This window comes from Pseudorca crassidens, chromosome 7 (genome assembly GCF_039906515.1).
Source record: "Pseudorca crassidens isolate mPseCra1 chromosome 7, mPseCra1.hap1, whole genome shotgun sequence".
NCBI lineage: Eukaryota > Metazoa > Chordata > Mammalia > Artiodactyla > Delphinidae > Pseudorca > Pseudorca crassidens.
This window is the reverse complement of record NC_090302.1, coordinates 10,138,620-10,162,350: the sequence shown is the minus strand read 5'-3', so window position 1 is coordinate 10,162,350 and position 23,731 is coordinate 10,138,620. Positions and strand designations below refer to the sequence as shown.

The 23,731-nt window shown below is 40.5% G+C and overlaps 1 protein-coding gene across 2 annotated transcripts in view; it reads right to left on the bottom strand.

The window, feature by feature from the left end:
• MAPKAP1 (MAPK associated protein 1) overlaps nt 1–23,731 on the bottom strand; it is a 236,967-nt gene that overhangs the window by 88,951 nt on the left and 124,285 nt on the right. For both annotated transcript variants that reach the window (XM_067743307.1, XM_067743308.1), the window contains exons 7-8: nt 19,147–19,323; nt 3,880–3,989 (exon numbers count right to left, since the gene is read on the bottom strand). In XM_067743307.1, the coding sequence (XP_067599408.1) occupies nt 3,880–3,989; nt 19,147–19,323 (287 nt within the window). The remainder of the gene's footprint in view (nt 1–3,879; nt 3,990–19,146; nt 19,324–23,731) is intronic.

The window sequence follows — 23,731 nt, the reverse complement described above, 5'->3', positions numbered from 1 at the left end:
TACAACTGAATTTAGGTCTACCTCCATTTCTCAAGTGCCTCTGTCATACCCAACATCATGCTTCAGGAGGCTGGTAAAGGTTGGTGTGTAATAACATTTTAAACAACATCAAAATACTAAGAAGCTCAGAAGGTCATCACTGATTGTGAGGATGTACTTGATAAAAGGAGAACTTGACAAACTAAGGCCTTTACTCACTAAACAACAGGTTAGTGTATTTTACTGGTTAAATCAAGGGACCTGACAGGCTACTCGTCATTATGTTAAAAACATACCCACCCAACTGTTAAAATTAGTAAAGAAGTTTCAGCTAATTCTTCTAAAACTGGATTCTCCATTTACAATTTTCTTAAATCATGGGGACTTTCTGCCAATGCAAGTAGATTCCAAATGTCAAGTAGGTCAGTAATAAAATGAAAAGCTGGAGAGAGACTTTTAAAAGAGACATTTAAAAATGGGCTTAAAAAAATAGGCCTTGGGCTTCCCTGGTGGCGCAGTGGTTGAGAGTCTGCCTGCCGATGCAGGGGACACGGGTTCGTGCCCCGGTCCGGGAAGATCCCACATGCCGCGGAGCGGCTGGGCCCGTGAGCCATGGCCGCTGAGCCTGCACGTCCGGAGCCTGTGCTCCGCAACGGGAGAGGCCACAACAGTGAGAGGCCTGCGTACCGCAAAAAAAAAAAAAAAAAAAAAAAAGGCCTTAGCAGAGAACTGACTGGGACACACTATGAAAAGATTACTGTAAGTTCAGTACATGAATATTAATAGAAAAAACCCTGCAGTGTTCATAAATAGTTATGACTTGATGAAATAATTACAAATAATGCAAGTCAAAATTTTAGATCAGTTGCAAGTATCTGTAATGATATTCTATCCATAAAAAGCAAAAATATTTTAAAACCCTAGAGGTTTCCATTGACAAAGCTATTTACCTAAACAAAGAAGAATTCTTTTGCTCAAATATCTATCACCTTCTGATTTTCTACAAATGAAAATTGGTGAGGGAATGCCGGGGGAAGGGCAACAGAGTATTTAAACACTAGGTCAGTCATTAAGCCCACAGCTTGCTTTAATAATGAAATAGTTTAAGTTCTCAATTTATTATTATTAAAGAGAGTTGTATGGTCATTCGGGAAAAAAAAGATGAGAGATGTTAAAGGTTTGTTGAGTAAGCAGCTAGAGTTCACTGTCAGCCTATGAAAGGAGTTCTGAAATCCTGGTCTAATACAACTAACCTCTAAGGCACAAGCAGTGTGAGAACTCTTGACCCCACATGGCACATGCTATCTAATCTCAAGTGCTATTTCTCCCTTCTCACTTAAATTAAATAATAGTAGCAAAGAGACAAGTGCTGTTCTGCACTCAATCAGGTGAAAGCTGTTTGAAGAGAGGGCTAAGCCAGACACCGGGGCATGGCGGGCACCTTCTTGCAAAGACTGAGCGGGTCACTGTGGTAGAGGCTTAGGAAGTGCAGGATGAGTGTCTCTAACCTGGCATCTCCTGACACCAAGTTCATGACTAAGTTCATGTGTCATAATGGGTAAGTAATAAGTATTTCACAGCCAACTGTGAGCACTAACAGACTTTTTTCTTTTTTTTTTGAGTAAATGTACTTGTGTTTCTTTCTATGACAGGACGATTTTCCCCTTCATTAATCACCCTCCAAAACAAGTCCACTCCACAATACAAAGTTCCAAAACACAAAATATACCCTGCCTTTACCAAGTTAACCTTAAATAAACATCTTTTCCAAACTGGAGATAATCCCTCTATTTCATGAGACCAGACTTAACAAAGCAATAGAAAGAGCTTCTTATTTTAAAAAGCTTTTTGGATCAAGAAAATGGACAGTAATTTATGTAAATGCATCAATCTCAATTGACTTCTCTAGTATGAAAAGGAATAAATAATGCAGATGACTGTTTTTCAGACAACGAGTCCTAACTCTTTGCCAATGATATGGCAAAGACTCTGATGGAAATGGCAGGGATGTGTACACAAAGGTGAACATAAATAAATGTGTGTATGATAAACATGGTTGCTGGAGATGGACACAGATAAATAGGTAGGCAATTGGACAGGGATGGCTGGAGACGGAGGGAAAGACACTGGTTCAGCTGTATCCCAGTGAGTTCACAGAGCTTTCATGATCTAAAAAATGTGCGACAGCAGAATTCCTATTAAGAAGGTTAAAAAAGTCCTACCTCCTCTTGGGCAATTCAGAATAAAGCTATCTCAGAATATAATAAATATGTCACAAAATACACTATTATATAAAAAATTTAGGGACAAAAACGACGAAAAAACCAGGATCCTTAAAGGTAGAAGAATGCTTATTTAACACCTTTAAATATCTGAAACTGTTTAAATGCTATTAGATTGGCACCTAGAACCCTAAATTTCTACTTTCCCCTGGGAAAGTAGAGGCTATGCCTCTTCAATCATCCCTTAAATGCAAAGAGGTTTGACCCCCATGCAATGGATAAAAGTCACCCAAAAAATGAACAAAAGAGGTGTTTGGAAAAACCAGAACACCATTCATCCCAGCTAACGACTTGTTCATTATGAGTGATGATGGATAAAGACTTCTCATGCTGAGATGAAATCAAGATTTATATGCATTGTTTCCTCTCCCAACTTGTGGGAAGATCATCATCATTTAATTCTATCTCTGCGGCCAGTGATGGGCATCCAGAGAGCTGGTTATCAAACGGTGCAGTCAGCTGGCAAAAGCCGAAACGTGCAGTTGGCACATCTGGACGGAGCCGCCACAGCCGAGGGTGAACAATGACTCCTGGCAAGCATCCAAATTGCTTGCAGACGCTAGCAGGTCTCATCTACAACCGCCCCTACCAGCATCTCTCTCTCTCTCTCTCTTTTTTATGAGAATCAGATTTTCATTGCTCCATTCAATTGCTCTCCTCTGCCATTTTTTACAGCTCTTATCGTTCCCTTGGAATATGGCCTTGAGACAGCTCATCCGTGTCCTTCACTGTGTTATCTCTTCTAACTTTTATTAAAACTTCAGCTTTCATCTGAAGATAGCTAATTAAATCTGGAACAGATTATATTCCTCCCCTTAAAAGGAACACAGAACTATTTTCCTCAACCCGAGCCATGCTTTTTTTCCCTTTCCGAAACATAAAACCAAAGGTGTTTAAGAAGTCTCATTTGCTTACAAAGCTAAGATATCTGACATGTCATAGATAGGCTGATTTATACTAAAGTTGTCTATGGTGTGATAAATCTTTGAGCTGTTTCTCAAGATAATTATTTCTCAATATTGGGAATATTTTCTTTTCTCATATCCTTTAAATATTACAGCTAATACCACAAGCTTATTTTCTGTATAAACTGAGTAATGAGGAATTAGCGATTAACAGCTACTTGTGTCAAGTGATTTATCTTAAAAAAATTTTTTTTTACAGTTGCCCTCATTTTGCTAAAAATGTTTTCTATTATTCTATACCCCAAACACTAGCAACCAGAAATTTCCCCCATGGAAAACTACATGAAAACATGAAATTAAAAGCAGTGCTTCAAATTTAGGGTTAAATCAGTTTTCCAGACAGCTTTACGCCAACTAATAGTTAGCTCAAGTAGCTTTGCCTTAATCTATTGCAAATTAATGATGAAGCTTCCATAAGTGACATGGACACATTCTTCTCACATATGTCTGACCCAATCCCTTCCTTGGGCCCAGGGGCAGCTTAAAATCACTCTTCTGCTGTACACTTGCTATTGAACCCAGCAATGCCATCTGAACCAATCCAGCCAGCCATCAAACACCCACCCATACCCACACCCACACCAACACCCACACCCAGCACTTTTAACTAAGGGTTAAGCTTCTGTTGCCAGAGTATGATTTAACTGTCCCACCTGAAATTTTCTGGGATCCTTTTCTTCGCTTCACTGCCTTTAGCAAGATTTCTTTCATGGTGACCTTTGTGTTGTCCACCTGAATAAGGGAGAATCCATGAGCAGCATTTCTGTAGGAAAAGACAAACATTAAATCAAGACCAATATTCAACCAAAGGGATGTTAATACAGTCCTCACTGAGTTTCAGTTTGAGTAAGTGTACAATCAAGTGTCAATTATTTTAAAAAGGGTTAAATAAACAAACTTCTAACGCGAGAGAGAGAGAGAGAGAGCAGGCTCGAGAAAAGCATTCTAATATGAACGGTTCCAAGTGAAAGAGAGGGCAGAATTAGGGAAGATGTTTCTATTTATCTTAAATTGAATCCAATTGGTCTGTGTGGGTCACTAGTACCATGGCTTCCTAGTGTTGGTTCCCAAGCGAAATCCTGCAGCAAGGACTAACAAACGATAAACTTGGCTTGTGTCAGTAGATGTCACTGCAGGCAGATACTACCATTATATTAAAGCTCATGGAGCCCTGGAGGGAAAATGGGGGGTGGATATGATAGCCCAAAGCAATTTAGAATAAGGAAAACAAAGACTCTCCCTAACTGGCAAGCAAATAAATAAATTAATAAACAAGCATTAAAAAAAATACACAGTCTGTGTACACTTCAGTAGTAATATTTTAATCTACTTAGTCTTAGAAGGTCAAGCAAAATATTAGCTGAAGCGTAAATAATTACGACAAAATAGTAACACTACTTATAAGCTTCTAGCCAATCACACTTGGGGTGGGGGGGGTCATCTAGATAAGAAAAAACTGGTAAGGAACAAGTAGCCTTAAAAAAGAAGCCCATCCCTGGGTGAGGGATAACTTCACTACGACCGTTAACTGCAATAGGAGGTATCACAAATACTACTCACTATGCTTGGGCACTGAAACAAAACAGGCCAATTCCAAGCAGCTCATGTAACAAATGGGACCCAAGTTTCCAACTATGGAACATGGGAATTGCCACAAGGAGTTTGGTTGCATTCCCATTTCCCCATAAGAATCTCAAAGCGGAACACAGCCAAAAAACACAGCAGAACTTCATACTGACAAGAAAACTGAAAGAAAAGCCAAGCCCCAAGCTAAGCCATGGAAAAGCTTCCCAATGGTAGGACAGGCTGGGAAGGGGTCTTAAACCTAGTTTGGACCCAACCAGGTGGTTGGCTTTCCAAGGGGGCTGGGGGCTGATCTCAAAACCAAGGACCCAATTTGCTTCTCTAATACAAAGACATCTCCACACCCCCTCCTCTCCATAAGGCTTGCTGTTTAATCCTTGACATTCCATTTGTTAAAAGGCAAAAGCCGATGCTGGTCTAGCCAGCACGATCATCCATTTTAACTTGGTCAAGTTTTGCTCTCGAACAGCAGGCCTGAGAACTGTCAAGCTAATTTTACTGAACACTCTGTTACTGAATCATGCCTGAGCCCCGGCCGTTCTTTACCTCAGAAGCTGGACCCCATCCCAGAACAATCTTTAAAAGTTTATTTTACCGATCAAAGCAAAATAAGAAATAGCTCTTTTTTTTAAAACTATATTTAGGGAGCGAGGTAGTAAGTGATGCTCTGGCAAGAGTTCTGAAATGTAAAGTGCCTTGTGCATTTATAAACTTGCGGGTATTTGCTCTGGCACTAGGCCAGTGTGTGTTTGGAACAAATGCCAATCATTCGCGTACAGACTTGCCTTCCCCTGCTTTCTCCTCGGAAGTCAGTATGCGCTCCATCTGTGACAATATGCTGGGCGATGGATGAGTAGGACCTAAAAGGAACACCAGTTCTTGGGTACTCGCAAGCTAGTATTGGGCTAGATCTCCCAAACTTCCATCTGTCCGGGTTCCACCTGAACTATTTTAGATTTGAGTCTGCTTGTAAACTGCTTACATTCTCTCCTAATCTGCTGCTGGCTGATAGTGTTATTTCCAACCAATACATTTATCTTTTCAGCGAAGGCAGACTAAAAGCTCGAAAGGAAGCCTTGTGCTTGGACTAACTTCCATAATTAAAAGTGTCCTTTGAAAAGATTTTTGAACAGAGGAAAATCCCTAGTCTGTATTTTTCTGTCATTTTACCCAAACATACCTGGGTGACAAGGTTAAAGCATGTGGAGGAAACCCCTGGCACTTCTCATCCACAGGCATTGCTGATAAACTGTGTGGTGGAGGAATAAAGGATTACCTTCTGTATTTTTTCATTACACTTTTCTTTTGTTACAGAATACATAAATCCATTGTGGCACAATGTAATATGTATCACCATGCTACACCTGCGGACGCTTCCGAGCGGCTGCCATGTCTGTGCAGGCAGGAATGATAAGTGAACCACCCGTGAATGTTAACGATAGTGATCATTCTGAGGTAACTCGGCTCTCCATCTTCCTTTACAGCCTCTGTGCTGAAGCCAGGGTAGCAAGGTTCATGAGAGGAAAATGAAAACAACAGTGAAGGGAAGGGGCATGCTCGGCACTCGGAATGTGCCTTCGCGGGTGTGCGGGATCTCACTCTGGGGCTCCGTTTCGGTGAAAACGTGCACATTTAAAGGAGAAAGAGGTTGTGACCCACGTCCTGCGCCCTCAGCCAGACTTAATGAAAGTTTGCTCAGGTCAGCCTCGCACTCCACTCACTCCTCTCCCTCCAGACGAACGCCAACCTTGGATCTTTTCCCAAGTCTACAGCACTTAATGTTTCTAAAACACAAGAGTACAGGATCTAAGTGGTTCTCAGAATCCATGTAGGTGCAACTGTTAAGTTGTGCTCCCATTTAATAAATGGCTATGGAGACCTGCTACCACAATTTTCAGCTTGACTTCCAAAGAGTCTGGGTTTTATGCCTCATTTCTTCATATCCAGGATTTTTTATGGGCTTTCTACAATGTCTACGGAAATACATCCTGTAAGGCACTGGGTCTGAGACTGAGGAGACGATGATCTTGGGGGACCCGGGGCAGCAGGCGGGGAGGGTGCTAGCCCTGCTTCCCTTCTTTATGGCACTGCATTTCAGTCTCTGGGTTGTGACCTGCGCCGGGGATGACCAGCCCTTGGACAGACAGGCAGATGGATGGACAGACCGGTGGGCTGCAGACCCACTCTCAGCTAGGAAACTGCTCCTCCCCCAGCTCCCCTCGTGGACAGACAGCTTCTTTTCTGCCAGTGCAGGGCATTCTAGGGGCACTGGAAGAAGCAGCTGCCCTTCCGCAGCTCCTTGGGTTGCCCGTGCTGGGTCTAGGATGAAGCGCCACCTCAGGGAGCTGACTGAATGCTGGCAGGAGTGCTTCAGTCAGTTCCAAGTTATGTCCTGTCAAGTCTCGTAAACACTGAAAAACGTATGGGTATTTTAAAAAGAGATTACTCACTTGAGGAATTCAGCTCTGTCCCAGTGCAAAGCCACTCAGTTACCAGAGGGAAGTTTTTGTACCAGCATTAACCTAACACAATGAGCATTTCTGCACTAAGCACTGAACTAGAGGTGGCGGTGGACAAAGAGAGAAGTAGGGGCACAGGTCTTTATCTGAGCAGCTTAGATTCTATTTATAGGGGCAGAGCTGGAATCAGAACCCAAGTTGGAAGGCAACATATTGGAGAGGAAGACACATGGGTTGGGAGTTAAATACCTTTCGGTTCAAATCCTGGCTCCATGACTAACCAAAATGTTGTCTTAACATGTGGGAACCTCAGCTGTGTCCACGAAATGAGGAGGCCATGTCCCTACAGAATTGCCAGGAGGATAAAATAGACAATGAATGCCAAGCACCTGGAACTAAGGCTGGCAAACAGTAAAAGGGGTTTACGATGTTCCTTCTCTCGTGTGCCCCTGTCCCAAGTCATCACCCCAAGAGAAGAGGCCCCATTCAGCCCATTTCCCCCAAACCCCCAGGAGATACTGCTTATTTGGGGGAATGGATCTCAACTTTCATTGCTCATAATTGATAACACAGGGCCATGAAAATGTGCAATTGGCTGGGCATGGTGGCAGCACTGGGACACTATCAGTAAGCAGCCCCTGGCCCAGGCATCAAAACCCCCCTGAAGCTCAAAGCAGGGCACCCTGGGCTCCGGTTTTAAGGTTTTCCTTTTTGAGAGAGTAAACCAGAGAAGTAGGTACGTTCCACCTCGGCTTAACTCAGCTTTGGGTGGGGATGGTGGAAGTCAAAAATCATGGTGGGCTTCCCTGGTGGCACAGTGGTTGAGACTCCGCCTGCCGATGCAGGGGACACGGGTTCGTGCCCCGGTCTGGGAGGATCCCACATGCTGCAGAGCAGCTGGGCCCATGAGCCATGGCCGCTGAGCCTGCGCGTCCGGAGCCTGTGCTCCGCAGCGGGACAGGCCACAACAGTGAGAGGCCCGCGTACCGCAAAAAAAAAAAAAAAAAAATCATGGTGATAATGCAGAGAAATCCAGTGAGATTTATTAAGTGTCTGCTTCTGCAGAGTACAAGATGTTATTATTCAACAATTACAACAATAATAGTAGCATCTACTACCTACTGAGCACTTAGTATGTGCCAAGTGCTGTGTTAAGCCTTTTAAATCTGCATTAACTCATTCTACCCTAAAATAGGCACTAATAAGTTATATCCATTTTGCAAAAACTGAGGCTGGAAATATTAGGGAATTTACCTGAGGTCACTCATCTATTAAAGATCCTATTTTGGATTCAGAAATCAACAATACGGTCCTTAATCCAAGTAGCACAGTCCAGTGGGAGAGAAAGACAAAGAAGCAAACAAAGAATTACAGCTCTGCATGATAAGCACAAAGATGAAGGCAAGCTCAGAGTGCTGCCAAAACATAGGGGCACTGAACCCAGCCGGTATGGGTGAGGGGGATCAGAGAAGCTTCTTAGTGGGGAGGCCTCAAAACATAGCTGTCATTTAGCTCTGTATCATACTGAAAAAATGGTGGCAACACCAGAAGGCAGCAGAGCACAGCAAGTTCTAGAATAGAGCCTGCTTTGGAGTCCCAGCTCTGCCTTCCTTGGGTAAATGATATAATCTCTCTAACTTCTAGTTTTCTCATCTACAAAATGAGGCTAATTCTTAGACTATAAGATTGCTGTCGGGGCTAAATACTTCTAAAATAATTAACATAATACCTGTCATAAAATAAATGTTTAATAAGCAATAGATAATATAATAACTATCAGCTTTTCTTCAGACAAAGAAGTGATATATAATGATGAGAAAATGACTTCAGTCAACATTTACTGAGCACTTACTTTGTTCATTTAATCCTCCCAGAAAAGGTAGGTGTTATCATCAGTCCCATTCTATAATGGAGGAAATTGAGGTTTGGCAAGGTTGAGACACATACCTGGAATTACGCAGCTAAGAAGTGGAGGAACCAGAACTTGAACCCAGGTCAGCCAGACACCAAAGCCTGTGTTTTAAACCTCCCTATGGCCAAGGGAGTTTGGGGGGACTAAGGGGAAGAAGAGACTTCCAGAGAGCGTATCTTCCAGATTGGAACCACTGCCCAATCTATGGAAAAGGTCAACTCCCACTGTAACAAATTCAGTTTGATTATAAATGTCCCAGCTCTTAGACTAACCATATGACCTACAAGACTGCTTTTTAAAAGCCCTTGGAAAACGTCCTGGTTTCCTGAGCCACAGTATCAGTTTGTGAAAGTGGGAAAAGGCTGCCAAGAGTAGCACTCCCTCCTCCAGTCCTGACCAGTTCATAACTGTGATGAAGACGTACTCCTTTGGTTCCCAGCCTGTTCTGGTCCCAATTCCATGCATGTTCATTTTTGAGCATTTCAAGGTAGAAAATGAAAATACATGAGCAAGAGAAAGCCTTATAATAACTGCAGCATGCCTGCTTTAAAGGAAGTCCTTCCTAAAGGAAGTATTTCTTTATCCATAAAGAGAGTTTACACTAGTGGGAATGCCACATTTTGTTTCCCCTTGCGCTGACAAAAATTTTTTTTTAAAGATCAAAGCGTATTGTGTGAGTATGTGATATTTGACATTGGACAAAGTACTCTTTTTCAAAAGAGACATTTTCCAAAAACATAACTCACTAGACTAATGGGCAGTGAGAAGCCAAAATGACTGCCCTCCGCCTTCTCCTTGTCTATCTTTGCCAGAGTCCTTGGGACTTGCCAAATCCGGTCATGCCTGCTTAGCTTGCTCGACTGATTGTGCCAGAAAAGAAAATAAGACACAGATGTATTTGAGCTCTTTGAGATGCCAGTAAGAGAGACAGCTAATGGCTTCATTTCGACCCTCCCCTTCCAGCTGGGCACAGGTGGGGGATAATGAGGTCCCTCTCCCTAATCAAACTCAATTATTTACTACTCTATATAACCGCAAAGACACTCACATTCAGTTCAGAATATAAAACACACCGTGGGCTACCTCCAACCACCGCCACTGGGTATTTATAACAAACTCAAGTGGCTAACAGTTTGCCTTGGCAGGAGTTTAAGTGTGTAAAGTTTTGCAAACTGTTTCTGTTCAAATATGTCCTGCTGAAATGGGGTCCCAGGCGGGGTTCCACAACTGTCAGGTCAGTGAACTGCATAACATCTGAGAATGTATTCACCACACAGTGCAGACAGGATCTGGAAATCAAAAGCTTCGTTCTATCGCACCCTTCTGAGAAGCATCACGGTTTTTTCAACAGCAAGACTGACGCTGTATTAATAAACATTACAAGTCACTAGCCTGACAGGTACATAGCAGCAGCTGACAGACTCCAACACAAGCTGAGGGGAGAACAGAGGAAAGCAAAATGAGACATAGTAACTAAACATGGCCAAAGGGGGTGGATCATGAAACAAATCACATTAACATCAGAAATGTGAGTCCCAAACTTTTAAGATATATAGCAACCAAAGCAACAATCTGGTATAATTTTTGGATACCAAAGTAAGTTGATGGCTATCTAAAATATGTGCTTTTATTGTAGGAACAAAGTTATCCTGGCACAATCTCAACAGACAGACATTCCAGTGAGCAAAACATACATATTTAGCTTGTCTGACCTTTAAATTCTTAGAAGTATGTAATTAATGCTTTCCATCTTTATTACTTACTCCAATATTTCTGTCACTTTAAATAGACACAGAGAAAAATCTTTTCTTTTCTCTAGACAGTAGCTGTTGCCAAAAAGGAAATCAAGTCACATTTACAAATACAAAATTAAACAGGCTGCATATGTTACACTTCCATACACGAGGTCAATCTAGACAATGAAAATGTTTGCTAATACAACAGAATGAAAAGAAACAACACACAGTCGGTCCTCTATGACTCAAGCAACCAATAAATAACTAGGATAATTTATAGCCATGTTGTCAGGCCTGGTTACAAAGAGCACAGGCATCTTATTTTATTACTTGCCCTATTTTAGCTCTGCCCCTTACCAAACTGTATGACCTTGGGTAAATAACTACCTGTCTCTGATCCTTAGCTTATATATTATAAAGATACGTTGCTTATAAGGAATAAATGAGATAATGGCTACTAGGGGCACCAAACTGAGTGTGCAAAAACGCTCATTTCTTCCCCTCACCCCCACTACCTCCTCTCAAGACCATTAAGGCAATATCACATTAAGAGTATGTGAGTTTTCAAACTAATGATATCTTTTCATAACGGTCTGGTCACTTAGGGTGTACTGTGGAGATCTCATCAAGAATGTATACTAAAACCACTGAGACTCTTTTTTGAAAGGCCCTCATACAGGAAAGAGCAACGAATCTAGGGCATGCCTCCTAAAAAAGCAGCTAACCTTTCCCTTTATGCAGAGCCAAGAGAAGCCACGGCAGTCTCTGGGAGCTCTCTGGGCCACACTGACTGAGGCAGCCCAGCTTCTGGTACAAGATCCTCCAACGTCTACCCCGTGGTCCATCTCCCAAATAGCAAAATCCTAACTGGATTCTATTTGCTCTGCAGCTCTTGGTTAAAATGACTCCTTTCCCACATCCACCTGACATATTAAACATTTTAAGTAAAACACATATATAGGAGAGCAATTTAATTAACTGACTTCTGATCTAGGAAGAGTCTGTCCGTTTTATTGTTTTTGACTTTTCTTCCCTTAAAGCCCTTCTTCCCCACCCCAGAGTAGGATCCCAGTGTGAAACATTAATGTCAACACATGTAACGCAATGACACCACCCCAGCTGCTTTTGTCACTGCCATTTTTAAAGTCAACTCAGTTTCATAAATTCTGATTGAATTAGCCCAGGCTGGGGGATAGGAAGAGATGGACAATGCAAGTTCCTCTCCTGTCCACTGCAAGATCTCATTTTCATTTTCCCTTGTCCTACTGTCTAAAGGCCTTGGCGTGGTCATTGTTGGCAAGGAGCACTTCTTCAGATGCTGAAAACCAGCTGAGATCCAGCTCTTAACTAGTATTAGGGGCCACCCTAATACCTCTGTCCCCTACTTCTCCCCTCCCACACTGCTGACAGCCAAACAACTTCAACGCTTCGGCTCAGAGTAGCTACTAGCAGTCAGCAAGTTAGGGACTCCTGTTTATACACACATTTGCTCTATCCAAAATCAATCAAGAACAATGGATACCTTAGAAGTCCGCTTGCTGATCTGCTAAAGGAGGCCACGTCCACTAACAGGCTCCTAATTTGCACTTTGTTAGAGTAATCCATTCTCCTTCCCCTAACGACAACTCTATTTCCAGGGGTTTCCTGGGGCCCAAGGGCCTGGGAGGGCAAAACCAGCCTAGCCCCAACTCAGTAAGAATATCAAAAGGTATCCAGCCCCACACTCTTTTCCACAAAACACTTTTCCAATTAGGGATTCATTTAAGTTAACCAGCTCCTGTTTTTAAATGTAAATCATTATACAATGTAATAAGTCATTATCTCTGCATGATGCAACAAAGAGAAATTTGAAATTTTCTTTTATATGAAAAAACAGATTTTCTAATTTTTCTATTCTGTTTTCCATAAGATCTTACGGAAAAACGCTAACGAACTTTTGAGCCAACCCAATCTAATGGACATGTATTAATTGTGCAATAAAAAATAACCCAAAGAAAAGTTAAACCCCATATACAACTTAGTGTAAATTATTCAGGCTGATAAATCTCTGATAAAAATAACAAATAGCAACTACATAACACTTCCTACACACTAGGGTCTGAACTAATTTTCTCATAGCAGCATTTCCTACCTGAGGTTCATGGACCCCCTAGGGTCAAAAGATGCATTCACAGGCTCTCTTGAGTTTCAGAATTTAAAAATTTTGCTTTTAGTCCAATGAAAATCATGTACATATGATTTGCACTGAAAAGCAAAATTTTATACAGATATATAAATAGATGTATATAGTGACTTATATAAGCAATAGATAGATAGATATGGATATAGACCATTCCCAGTCTTCCATGTTCCTCATTCTCCATCCAGCTGGGGGAGCCCTGAGTCACTGCTTGGAGGAGAAATACCCAGGAGAGCCACCTGACCTTCATTAGACAGATGTGAACAAGAAATAAACATATAATAAAGCCAGGGTCAACCAATCTAGCCCATGTCCATTCATTTACGTATTTTCTATGGCTACTTTCGCAATATGATGGCGGAGTTGACCCACAGAGACTGTATGGCCTGCAAGCCTAAAATATTAACTATCTTGTCCTTTATAGAAAAAGTTTGCCAACATGTGGGATAAGCTGGTGAGATTTGGGGGGTTGAGTATCCTAGCAGCTGGTTATTTAACATCAGTAATTGACTTAGAAAGGCCAAACGGCATCAGTGCAAGCTATATGCCAAAACAGTTTGTTGAATAAGGAAAAGTGACAGGAGAAGTGTACACAAGACTCTTTACGGAACAGACTTGCTGATCTCTGAAGAATTCATCCCCTGCAGTATGCAAGTCACACTGTGCACAGGACAAATGAGGCAGAGAGCCCATCTATGAACAGAACCAATTGACAACAGCAGAAAGTAAGGTGACCCATCATCCTGGTTCACCCGGGACTGAGTGGGGTGCTCTTGGACTTAGGACTTTATATTTTAAAAGTCAGTTCCCTGGTGGGGAAGGGATTCCGGGCTTAGTGGTTAGGATTCCAGGCTTTCACTACTGTGGCCCGGGTTTAATACCTGGCTGGGGAACTAAGACCCTGCAAGCTACACAGCATGGCCAAAAAACTAAAAAAAATAAAAAAGGGAAAATCCTGGGTAGGACTGGCATAAACTGGTCATCCTAGCAGAAATGTTCTTTATTTTTCCAATTAAAAAAAATTTAAAATTTGGGGGGGTGCACTATAAATCAATTGGCCCATTAAAATAATGGACTAGTACCTAAAGATACATTCATTGTTTAAAAGGACAAATAATATGATAGTCTGATGTTTCATATGAAAATCAGAAGATTCAAGTTGACAAGTAAAACAATTAACATCCATTAAACCCCACATCAATGATTTAATTTCAGCAAAATATCATCTGTTGCATTAAAGTTGTTAATTTTTATTTTATTAATGTTATAGTTTTATTTGCATTTAATTTGTAATTTTTTTGGATTGCATAAAGACATGGAATTTATAGCTAGAATTTTACATTTGTATGTGTTTAAGTAACATTATAATAAAACAAATTTGGGCAAACACTGAAGTTCCAGGAGAATTAATTTTCCTTTAAAAGAGGTCTGTACATTCCTTACATTTAAGAACATTCCTCACAACAAATCCATGAGGTAGTAATTACCATCCTCACTTTACAGATGAAGAAACTGAGACCACAGTCATGGAGCAAGTCACTAGTGAAGCTGAAACTTGAACCCAGGTTAGCCTAAGTTCAAAGGCTGTGCTGCCTCATTTGGAGTAGGGAAAGATGGTATATTGGAGACTCCTGGTTGAACTGTATGAGGGCCTCTGAAAAACAGAAGGCAACCTGGGGCTTCATGGTTATTCAAAAGGCAGAAACAGGGCTGTAGAAGAGGTTAAGTGGGCTCAGAAAGCAAGGTGGGACAGAAAGCTTGCCCAAGGGCCTCCTTCTCCCCGAGCAGCCCGCAGACAGCTGAAGATTCATTCGTTCATTCCTTCTCTAGGAAGCCCTGTGCTAGGCGCAGGGATGGGTTAGGCAGTAATGCAAATGGTTCAGGCGGTAATGTGAGCGATGGGCAGCGGCAGATGAAGCTTCGCTCACTCACTCACCTGCTGCTCACCTCCTGCTGTGCAACCTGGTTCCTAACAGGCCGCCGACAGGTACCAGTCCGCAGCCCGGGGGTTGGGGACCCCTGTCTTAAAGGATGTCTGCCACAGAGGATGTCTGCAGATCTCCAATGTCCACCCCTGTCCGTGTTCAGCAAAAGTTATTCCAATTCAGCCTTTACTCAATCCCTCTATTTACTCCATTACCACCATAGTAATGGAGCTATGCTGGGTGCTGTGGGGCACTAATGATCCAGTTCTTGCCCTCAGAGGATTTTTATTAATAATAACAACAATTGCAGCAAACACTTATTCAGATAATGCTTATTTAGGCTAGGCACTGTTCTAAGTGCTTTGCACATATTAACGCATCCAATCCTCACAACAGCTCTGAGAGACGTATTATTACTACCCTCATTTAACTGAGCTGTAGAAAAGTCAAGTAATTCATCTGAGATTTCACACACACTAGTAAGGGCAAGGTCAGAATCGGTACCCAAGAAGTCTGGCTCCAGGGGTCACCATGCTCTTGAACTTTGGCCTTAAGACGGTGGGATTCACTTGAATGACTAGACCAATACTTGATTCCCCTACCCACATCCCAACCATTAGCAGGGTGTTGGAAAAAAAATGGACTTTGAAGTTAGGCATGGGGTCAAGTCCAGGCCTGAGAGCAGTACTTCCCAGCCTCAGTTTTCATGTCTCTAAAATGGTCATAATAAAAACTGGGCTATTTTCAGATTAAATGAAATAACATATACATAGTTGGCCCTTAGTAAATACTAATTCACTTTCCATTGTCAAACCTAGCTCCTTCTTCCTGGTTCAGTGCAGTGTCTATGCAGCCACTTCCTGCCCATTCTGCACTGGGAGAGAGATGCAAAGAGGAAAGGGAGGGAATGAAGAGAAGGAGCAATGGTTTCACTTCTTTTGCTGGCACTTCACTCTCTGAAACTTTGGATATGTCCCTGGAGACTCCTAAAGGTCTGCTCTGTCCTGCATTTGCAGGAGACATTTTTCTAACTTGGAATTTAGACCAGAAAGGTGAATGGGAGGTTGTTGAACAAAAAAAACATACACAGGGCAAACGGTCAGTAATTTGTACTATTTCATCAGACAACTGAGAAAAAGAAGAAAGAGAAAATGTATTGACATTTGTTCTAAATGCTCACATATAAAGATTTTGCTTGACCTTGTGTTTTCAGAAACACTCCAGACATGTTGAATAAACTCCTGGACTTCAGAATAAAAACCGGACTGACTGTGGTGTGTGTGTTTGGGAGTGAGAGTGCAGGGATGGGAGTAATTCAGGAAAAAAAAAGTATCAGGTTTAAAGCAGTTGTTTTCCCATTCTCTCTTCCCATTCTCTGGAAGGTAGGGTTCACAGTGAGACACTGTGTAGCCTTAGATGCTTCTCCTAGGAAGGTATGCGCAAACCACCCCCAACCTCATTCTACTGAAAATCACTGATTTTAAAGCTCTTGTTTGAAAAAGGACTTTCAGATCAAAAGACTGCTATGATCATATGTTAATATTTATGTAGTAAAAATTATGTGCTAATGAGAACAATTCTTCTAGTGATTTATTAATAAACAATAGAATTTCAAGCAGAAAGTACTGACATTTCATTATATACATCTTTTTTTCTTTTTTTTTTTTTTCGCAGTACGCGGGCCTCCCACTGCTGTGGCCCCTCCTGTTGCGGAGCACAGACTCCAGATGCGCAGGCCCAGCGGCCATGGCTCACCGGCCCAGCCGCTCCACGGCATGTGGGATCCTCCCGGACCGGGCCACGAACCCGTGTCCCCTGCATCGGCAGGCAGACTCTCAACCACTGCGCCACCAGGGAAGTCCCTATATACATCTTTTAAAGTAAAAAGAAAAAACTTCTAATGACACCTTGTAATGGTAAGACCGAAAAGATGGTTTTATGAATTTTATTTGTAGCACTGTAATAGATACCTCTTCAGAAGGCTATATATGTCAATACAAAGCGAGAATCTGAAGATGTTTCTACCCTGATCGATAATCCTATTCACAGGGAATTATCCTAAGGAAGTTATTCACCAGAAATAAAAGGGATATAGATAAGGACTATCATTATAGAATCACTTGTTAAAACCAAAACAAGGAAAGAATCTCAACACCCTTGACAGGCATCCATATCACCCCAAACATTTTTCTGTTGTATTGCTCATCACAGTTGAATGATCTGTTTGACAACTCTCCCCCCACTAGACAGTAAGCTCCATGAAAACAGGGGCTGTCTCTGTCTAGATTTTTTTGAAAATTTCAAGTACTACTTTATTAAATGAGTTATTTTATATAATATGAACATCAATATAATTACAATTGTAAAAATTTTTTATAACAAGGATGAACTGATTTTCAGATTTCCAAATCAGAGTCAACTGTACATTTACGCAGAACTGTCTTTGCGTGAAGTCCAGAAAGGAACAGCATAAACATGAGGGTTTCTGTAGCCCCTTTATTTTTGCTGATCAACAGTTTGTTAGAAAAGCAGCTGCAGGTTTTTACCTAAGGTCTGAGACGTTACATAATAAATGCAGATTGTAGGAATTAAGAACAGATATCAAAATACTTGTAATATAATGTTAAGTAAAAATAACACAATATGTACGCTAGAACTGAAACTGTAATATATATACATGTGGAAATGATTATACAGAAATGAAAATAATTATACTGGGATGGAGGAATCATTGGAAAACTTTTAAATTACTTTAATATTCTTTAAAGTTGTTGTTTTAGTGCCTCTGAAATGTAAAAAGAAGGAAAATATGTGATGTTATATACACCAAACATGATTTCAGGGTAGGGATGAAATGATAGTAATAAAGCTTGAGGAGCCACCCCCGGCTCACTCCCAGGCACACAGATTTCTTTCTTTGGTCAAGGGTAGAAACACCCAAAATACTCATATATCATAGGTAACATAATCCTATTTTTAGTAAAAACCTGAAACAAAGGCAATATGTTTTTAAAAGATGGGGGAAAGTCCTCTAAAGCAATCGCTCTTCTGGACAGTGAATTTGCTGGTTACTAACAGCAGGGGGTGCCAAAGGGATCGCTATTGCTCCCAGGAGATGGCCAGGAGTGGGACTGTCACGGCCTCTGTTAGAAGACCTTAAGCTGAGAAAACGCTGCAGGTTTTCCCCTAACAACCAGGACATCTGTGTAAGACTCAGGTGCTCTACAGATGTGAATGGACAAAAACTACATTTTTATTTTAACTAACTTCTAACTGATATTTAGCATCTCCTTGAATTATGAATGCAGTCAACAAACCACAGTCATATGAGCAGTACTGGTGACTCTGTCATGAACAGAAACCACAGATACCATCATAGCACATTACAATTGTTGCAGATTTCTCAAATATCATTTACACTTACCACTACTTTGAAACAAGAGACGTCAGGAGTTACTGTTAGACCTGCCTCTGGATCTTGTCATTTAATGTATTAATAAAGCCAGTACATATTACTATATCACAAATTTGTTTAATAATTTGATAGCTATTTAAATATAATGGAATTCTTTCGTACTCCTGTGAATTTTACTCTCTGCATTTACAAACACTTTTCTGAGAAGGGCTTCTGTAGGCTTTACCTGACTACCAAAGGCACAGGGAAGATTAAGAACCTCTGCTCAGTCTAATGGAAGGCAACTAAGAGAAATCAAATTTGACTTGAACAAAGTTGGAGAGAAAAAGAAGCATTTTAAGTCACAAAAGAGAAGTGGCTACAATGCACATTTTCAGTTTGGATTCCTTAATGAGAAAGAGGGAAACCCCAAATTTGTTCTTCATAGGCCCCAAAGTACCCCAGTATTTCCAGAGGTCTGGTTCCTAGACATGACATTCAAGATATACCTAATACAATTTGCTACTGCAAAGCAGTCTGCATTTAATCCAGGTGCAGAGGCACAGAATACAATGCAAATGTTGTCCCCAACATCTCTCTGAAAGTAATCACTACATGTTGACTCTCCAGATACCAAATATCATTCATTTGATGAACAAAGCCAAAATCAAATCCAAAGTACTAGAAGGTAGAGGTGAGATACTGAGATAAATAACAGAGTCAATACTTACATTCGAACAAAGAGCGACTCTTTGGATGTCAGACCAGGAGATGAATACTTTTCAACCAAGGCCAAAGTACTGAAGCCAAACTTATGAATGGGCTCGTTGGAATCCAGTGGGGGGAAATCTGTGTCAACCTCCCCATCATCCTCGGCAATATGCAGGCAGTAGGCACTGACATTATCACTGTAAGAAAAACCAAAAAGGTAAGTGAACACCAAGGTGAGGGAGGGATGCAGAGACCAGAAGCTATGGTGTACAGCAAACTGGGACACTACTGTTTTTTACCCCAAAGCCTGGTGATACAGTTAGATCTCCCAAACCCTACTTCATTTGATAAAGAGAAAACACATGGCACCGCAAAGGGGGAGAAAAACAATGTGAAAGGAGAACATTTATACTGCTCTATTCTTTCAACAAATATTTACTGAGCACCTGTTAATAGATAAGACCCAGAACGTAACTCCTTTGATCAAAGATGAGATTGAGTATCAGCCCTCAAAGGAAGCTTAGAGTATAGCAGGGGGAAAAGCTTAGAGTATAGCAGGGGGAAAAAGTAAGCACTACATTAGCTATAATATTTATAAATGTAAATAATATAATAATAATAAAATAAATATCATAAAAGAGAGACAAAACTATAAAGGAGGAAAAAATTATTTGGAGGGAATCAGAGGTCTTTGATTTATGTTCAGGATTAAGAAAATATCTATGCTCTAGATCAGAAGAACTCAAGGTAACCAAGACAATCTTTACAGTTCTCCTTTCTCTGAAGAATATCAGGTTCACTTGGCAGGATCTGATTCCAAACACCAAGGACACTTAACAGAGTAAAAGCAAATGATGCAATTCATCCTGACGCAGATACCTAGCCTTCTCAAGTACTTCTGGACTTGTCTCACTTCCCCAGAACGTCCAGTCAGTACTCCCAGATTCCAGCTTTGCCCAATTTAGAATTAACACTCCTTCTCCTTTGGGGGAAATAAAAAGTCAATTTGCTGAAAAAGGGTGGGAAACTAAACTAACATAAAGAAAATTTAAAACTGAAATCAACTTAAACACTTTAAAATACCCTGCACCAAAGTTGAATTGTGAAAATGCAAATCTGCTAGCATTCAGAAGCATGAACCTAATAGTTCACAAGGAGGTAGGATTCTAAATTCTGTGGCTTAAATCTGGAGTTTTAATTATATGATTGATGCTTAAATTAATTAATTGCAAAGTGTATGCTAATTGTTTAATTGGTTGCTTGATCTATATAGATCATTTTTTGAATTAAATGAGTTGATTTACAAAGTTTATTGATTGGATGTGACAATGAATTATTTCACTGACTACCTGATTTGCAATTTTCCCAATTAATTCACAAATCTTTAGCTGCAACTCTGCTTATTGAGAGAGAGCCTACTTCAGGTGATCTATACTCAGTCTGTCATGACTAAGAGATATTTATTATATAAAATAGGTAATAAGGACAGATTTAAATTAATGGGACCTGTAAATTTACTAAATGGATGGATAACAAGAAAGTAATCTGTCTATGTTTGTCACTATAAATTTCATGTATTTGCAATGCTGTTAAGAAACTTAAAATTCATCTCTGAATGGTATGGGAAACCTACCAATCTTTGCAAAAGGTTACCAACTTCAACACAAAACACTTGTAGAAGGAGAAGAAAGCCCTTTAGATGAGGAAAATATCATGGTGTAGTAGCTAAGGGCTTTGTGTCCAAAGGGACTTGAGTTCAACCTAAGCCCCATTGCTCATGGACTACATGATTTCAGAGAATACGCTTCGTTCCCTTCAGATTCCAATTCTACAGAAAGGGTACAGTCACCTAGAGGGGGTTTTGAAGTTTTGATGAGATAATATATGTAGTGCCTAGCATATAACAGAGGTAAAAAAATAAATGGTAGTAACTATAATAAAGTCAGATGGAAAATAACATGTATAGTTAGGTCAACCCTTAAAGACAAATTGTGGATGCATATTAGAGCAACAAAGCAACAATGAAAGTGAGCAACATGTTCTATGTGCAAACATCTGTAACTGGAGTGAACATGTCCACCGTGCTCCAGCCTCGGGGCCACTGAGCCTCCGGGATTTTATGAGCAGGGCAGACACTGATGAAGCAAGCAATGGACAGCACAGATTATTTACTGCCGTGTAAATCATCCTGAGGAATGTCTGTGAATCCCTAGCACCACAGAGGTTTCAAGGGCAAATAATAAGTCTATTGATCAAAGCAGAAAGCCAAACAGTGGCATCAGAAGAATCCTGCTTTGATTGTCACAGGATGCCCCCAAATCTCCTCCAAACAAACTCAGCAAATGTCACAGCCTAAGCTCTGAAAGCCAAAAGACTCAATGTGCCAAGTGCTATTACTCCCCCCAGTTCTTAAATATAAAGTGTGATATCATTTATTCATTCAAAAAACATTTGTAAAGTGCCTACACTGTGCTATAGCCTGTCCTGAGCACTGGGAACACAGCAAGGAAAAGAGTGAATAATCCACTCTATGTTTCTGGGTCCTCAGTAAAGTTTAGCAGTAAACAGTGCTCCACCCGCTATCAACCCTTAATTGAACATCTAAGGGGAAAAAAAATGACTAAACTTCCATATTCTATACACGGATATTGGTTCCTTTGTGCCTTTACAGGGGAATCATTAATAAAAGAAGCTACTGTGATATTCTGACTTCTCAAACTGCTTCAGGACTTCAAATTAGTACTAGTAAAACAGCCATTAGTATCATTAGCTACATTTATTGAGTACCACGTGCCAGACACTGGGCACAGTGGTTTAGACACATAAGCTCACTGCATCTTCCCATCAGCTCTGTGAGTCCTTTATTATTATTTCTATTTTACAAATTACAAAACTAAGGCTCAATGAAGTTCATCTTACATGCAAGATTAAACAGCATGTAAATTATAGAGCTGAGATTCAAACCCAGGCAGTCAAGAGCCCTCACTCCTGACTACCATCTACTCCCCTGCCTAAGCCATAGTGTATCAAGATTTCCCAAGGCCCTTGGGAACCTACAATCATATGGAAATGCTACATATGCTAAAAAGGAGAAGGAAACCACGACATATTATTTATAAAAAATCAGAAGCTTAGAGAGATTTATTTCAATCTCCTCACTTTTACAAACGGGGAATAGATACCTAGAAAAGAGGAATAAGGTGCCCATGATCACCTAGTTAAATGGTGGCAAAGCTGGTTTTCAGAGAACTCAGGTTTCCTTACTTCTCTTCCATTACTCTTTGATCAAATCAGAAATTGGTGGCATTTTGAAATGGGGAGAGAAAAAAGGGGCAGCTGTGGTCCCTGACTCAGGACTTTGCCAAATATAGACACCTAGAGCTTCCAAAACAACAAAAACGGGGTGCCTCTTCATGACAGTTTGTTGGAAGGAAGACGGGCTTTGCAGTGAGATCTGGTTTTAATGCCAACACAACCACGAACGAGCTATGCAACCAAATCTGTCTGAGCTCCATTTTCTTACTCATGAAAGGCTTTCCTTGATTTCTTTAGGAGAATCGTTTGGATCTCTAGGAGAATCCAAGTGATTCTCCTCTGTGTTCTTACAGAACTTGGCTGATATTTCTGCATATAACTTACCACACTGCTCCTTTTCTTATTTATGCATCTATGTTCTCCTACAGAGCAGGGATTCTTCTACTATCTCTGCATCCTCACTGAAGAGTAAAATGGCTGGCATTTAGAACAAATATTTGTTGAATGAATGAATATATGAATGTGTAGACTGAATCACTCTACCCATGAAAAAAACATAGAGGGTATTAATGATGTGTGTGTTGAGGAGAAGTAATAAGCTTTTCTTTTTCTTTTTCTGGCTTGTCACATTGATACCTGTTAGCCAAATGGGGCTTTCAAGGCAGTGCACATGTATCAGAGATAGCAATTCAAGACAAGGGAAGAAGGCCCAGGAAAAAGTGAAAATGAAAGAGGCATTCTTACAGTTCACCAATATATGAGTACTGGCATCTCAGTTTTTTATGGAGAAAACAATAAGAAATTATTACAACTATATAAAAATGTTCAATTACATACATATAAAAAGACTAGAAGAAAAGGGACCAAAAAGTTCATAAAGATTATATTTACATTAAAGCAATGAGCACTTTTTTCTTTCTAAATTTCTATACTTTCCAGATGTCCCATAATATGTATGTATAACTTTCATTTTCCTTTCTTTATAAAATATTTAATTAAATTTTTGATAAGTGTAATATTAATACATTCTTACTGTAGACAATTTAGAAATATGGAACAGTACAAAGAAGTCTGGGAAATCTCTCACCCCACTACACAGAGAAAATCACTTGTCCTAGAGACTCTGAGCATGGCCTGTCTGATTGGGAAGTGTGCTCATTTTCTCTACTAGGTTCTGGAATTATGGAAGAAATAACCATAACTACTGCATAAGGGTCTTATAAGGATTAAATGACATAATTAACTGCACAGTGCCTGGCATGAAGAAAGTTTCTCATTTTGCCAAAATTTCTTCTACCACTTTTAAGCTTCTGATTACACAGAAGCAGAATTAACTATCTAACAGAAGCA